Raw genomic sequence first — 3,367 nt, forward strand, 5'->3', positions numbered from 1 at the left:
GCAGAATCACAGGATGGGTTGGACCATCCAGTTCCAGCCCCGCTCCACGGGCAGCGACACTTTCCGCTAGACCACGTCGCTCCAAGCCTCATCCGACCTGGCCTTGAACACTTCAGGGACGGGGCATCCACACCTGCTTTGGGCAACCTGTTCTAGTGCCTCACCACCCTCACAGTAAATTTCTTCCCAAGATCTAAACTAAACCTACTCGCTTTCAGTTTGAAGCCGTTCCCCCTTGTCCTGTTGCTACACGCCCTTGTAAGCAGTCCCTCTCCATGTTTCTTGCAGGATCTCGTGTCACCCTTAGGCCTGTGGTGTGACTGGGGGGGAACAGCCATGGACGTGGCACATGAATTGATGGTAACCCCTGGATTCTGCAGAAGCTGTGCCAAAACGGGGGAAAGGAGATTGAGGCTCTCTTAGAAAGTTCTCCCAGTTCAGCTGTTAACAGCGAAACCTGACAGCAAACACAGTTTGTATTGGAGCCACTAAACACCCTCATGGCCAGGTCTTGCCGCCACCGTGGGTAGATTGAGCTTGGCCCTGGCCAGAGTTCCAGGCGTGCCAAGTTCCAGGTTCTGGAAGACCTTGTACTTCTTCAGGGCTTCTCTGAAGTATCCCCAGGGGCACCAGTTCTCAGACCTGGCAAAGCAGGCGCTGGAGAACTGCTGCATGCTGTGACCTCAGTAAAATTACTCAGCAGACCTCAGCAAAAATTGAGCACCACTTGCTTATGCCATTAAAAGAAAAAGGTGCTCTTGCCAGAACAGTTTATACCACAAACAAAATAACTTGGGCTAGCAGAAGCATATTTTGCCAGTGTTGGAGACTAACTAAGAGCTGCTGTTCTCTTTTCAAGGCATCAAAATATTGCCAGATTTCCTTTTTTTCTAGCCCCCTCCTGAACACCATTGCTATGTGAGCAAACAAAGACCTGGCCAAAGGCAGCTAAAATTTATCCTTTCTAAGAGCTGTTTTCCAAAGCAGAAAACAAACCCCATCTCTCAAAATGGTCCCGTTCAGCATTTTGCTTGCCCCAGGCTGCTTGGTTTTCTGGAAGCCTTTTTTCCTGCCTCCTAAATGATGAATGGTTTTACCTACTACAAAGACCATGAGATCATTTAAGGTTTGATTCTTCATGACCTACCTGTGCAGCTGGGAACCTGGCAGGTGAGAGTGGTGTTCCCTACCAAGGGCTAAAAGAGACGGTCTGAAGTCACTACATCAAAGTGGTACTGCAGCCACCCCAAGCCACCCTACTGTACTCATCATTCCAGCCCCCCCTCTGAGACACCACTGTGTCAAACATTGCTGGGACACACTTTCAATAAACTGCCAACAGTGAAAATTACATTTTCTCTCTTATTTGGTAGAGCTGTTGTTAAAAATTAGGGCTACAGATTGGGTTAGTTCCCTGAAGAGCATTCTTACATAAAAAAGACAAATATGCAACCAGGCACTGGCCAGCTCCCTTCTACCTGAAATGCACAACCAGGCATTCCAGTCATGAGCTTGAAATTATTTTTTTCTGGCCTTGAGCATCAAAACACTAACATAAGTCACATTTTCTTACTTTCTGACAAAGTTCTTTCAAACAACTGATTTAGAAGAGACAGTCGAGCTTTGTTTCTTAAAAAAGTTGGCACTCTGAAAAAAAAGCAGGAGGGGAAGGGTGAGCTCTTTGCCTTTTAGCATTTGCTGTTACTCATAACAGTGGTAAATAAGAATCAGACCAATGCATAAGTTATACTGATAGTGTCCATTTGAAAAATGTCCCTTAAAGCTTTGAAACGAGTCTACAACCTGATAATAAAAATGGGAAATCAACTTCATTCACTTGCAGAGAACAAGGTTACTTCAGGAAAACAACTTTGTGCTTGTCCTCCTGTATCTGGTATAGCCCTTCCCTAAAATCACCCACTTTCTTCTTTAGTACCAAACCAATCAAAACCACAACTTGGTTGCTGCTAATGACACTTTTCTGAATACCAAACCTATCCATCCATTTTGGGAATGCATATTACAAAAATCACAGCTGCAATGTTTCGTATTAGGCAATCTTGGCCATATTTCCAAGTAATAATTAACCAGCCAAGTCTCCAAAGCCTGTCCATTCAAGTCATAGCATCTTCTCATCCACCAGGAAACCACACAAGTGTGCTTTAAAGGAGGATTATTATGTATTTGAAGGGATGAGAAACTATAAAGCATCTCCAATTTCTGTTAGTCTTTTCATAGATTGTTTCCTTAGCTAAGACTACTTGCAGAAAAACCCTAAACACACAATAAGGGGATCTGTTAAGCTTTCATCCTCAATTTCAAAAATGGACTGACTGACAATTAAAATCATTTTTGAGTCATGAGTGAGCTGGTTGCTTTTTTAGACTGAAAGATTCTCTTTTGACAACATTGAAAAGTCCATATTTATTTTGTCCCCTTGGCTGATGAAATGACCTCCGTTTAGAATCTGCAAATATAAATAGAATTGATGTTTTGATGATCACTTTTCACAAGCTGTTATAACCCAGCATCTCAGGCATTAATATTGTTCCAAATCTGGATGCATGGGGCACTTTTACAGCTGCCCTGTTTCTGTAACATCCAAGTTCCCAGGGAGGCTGCCTGAAAATGTGAAGTGTCTGATAGAAAGTACTGAAGTGTTGTCTCTCTGAAATGCCATAAGGTGGCAGTGAATTGGAAAATTGGTACAATTTCTGGGTAGAACAAAGCTTTAAGGAGCTCAGTAGAAGAGGAGGGGAGGCTTTTTGTTTGTTTGTTTGGGGATTTTCATTTGTCTATTTACATTTCATATACCCCCATAAACTTCAATCTGAATAGGTCTGCTCCAACATGAACCAATAGACATGTTCCTCCACAGGGAAGTCCTGCTTTTTCTTTCTCCATTGCTTCCTTTTTGGGTGATCAGTAGGAATATTTTCTGTTTGATTACCTTGCAGCTCTTGCTGGGTCATTCCACCAAAAGTCATGGCGACAGGGCTACCTCCTCTAGCCTGATAAGGATGCAATCATTCAAGGCTGTTTTGAACTTTACTGCACTAGTGAATCAAAGCTGTATTAATGGATCTACCAGTCTTGTATCTAATTCCTTAATGTTGCCAGGGCAATTACCCACAGAGCAATTTAGTGAGATATTGTAATGGCTTGTCCCTTGTTTGAGTGGCATGGGCAAACTCAATATTAATGGTTGAACTTTAACTTTGCTTTTTTTTCCAGTGGAAAATCAGAGATTGTAACAGTAACAAATTTACTGAGTGCCCAGGCGTTAATGATTAAACAATAAATCCTGAAAAGTGGTTTTGATTTTTGTCCCAGAACAAAACCCAAAGGAATCTATGTTTAGAACGTA

The 3,367-nt window shown here is 42.6% G+C and overlaps 1 protein-coding gene across 1 annotated transcript in view; it reads right to left on the reverse strand.

The window, feature by feature from the left end:
* The window catches only part of GSK3B (glycogen synthase kinase 3 beta), a 157,212-nt gene extending 154,225 nt beyond the window's left edge, over positions 1-2,987 (reverse strand). Inside the window, exon 1 of the mRNA XM_029960636.1 lies at positions 2,951-2,987. Within this exon, the coding sequence (XP_029816496.1) occupies positions 2,951-2,987 (37 nt within the window). The remainder of the gene's footprint in view (positions 1-2,950) is intronic.
* Between the last annotated feature and the right edge of the window lie 380 nt (positions 2,988-3,367).

Source organism: Manacus vitellinus, unplaced genomic scaffold (genome assembly GCF_001715985.3).
Source record: "Manacus vitellinus isolate BGI_N305 unplaced genomic scaffold, ASM171598v3 scaffold_28_pilon, whole genome shotgun sequence".
Lineage (NCBI taxonomy): Eukaryota > Metazoa > Chordata > Aves > Passeriformes > Pipridae > Manacus > Manacus vitellinus.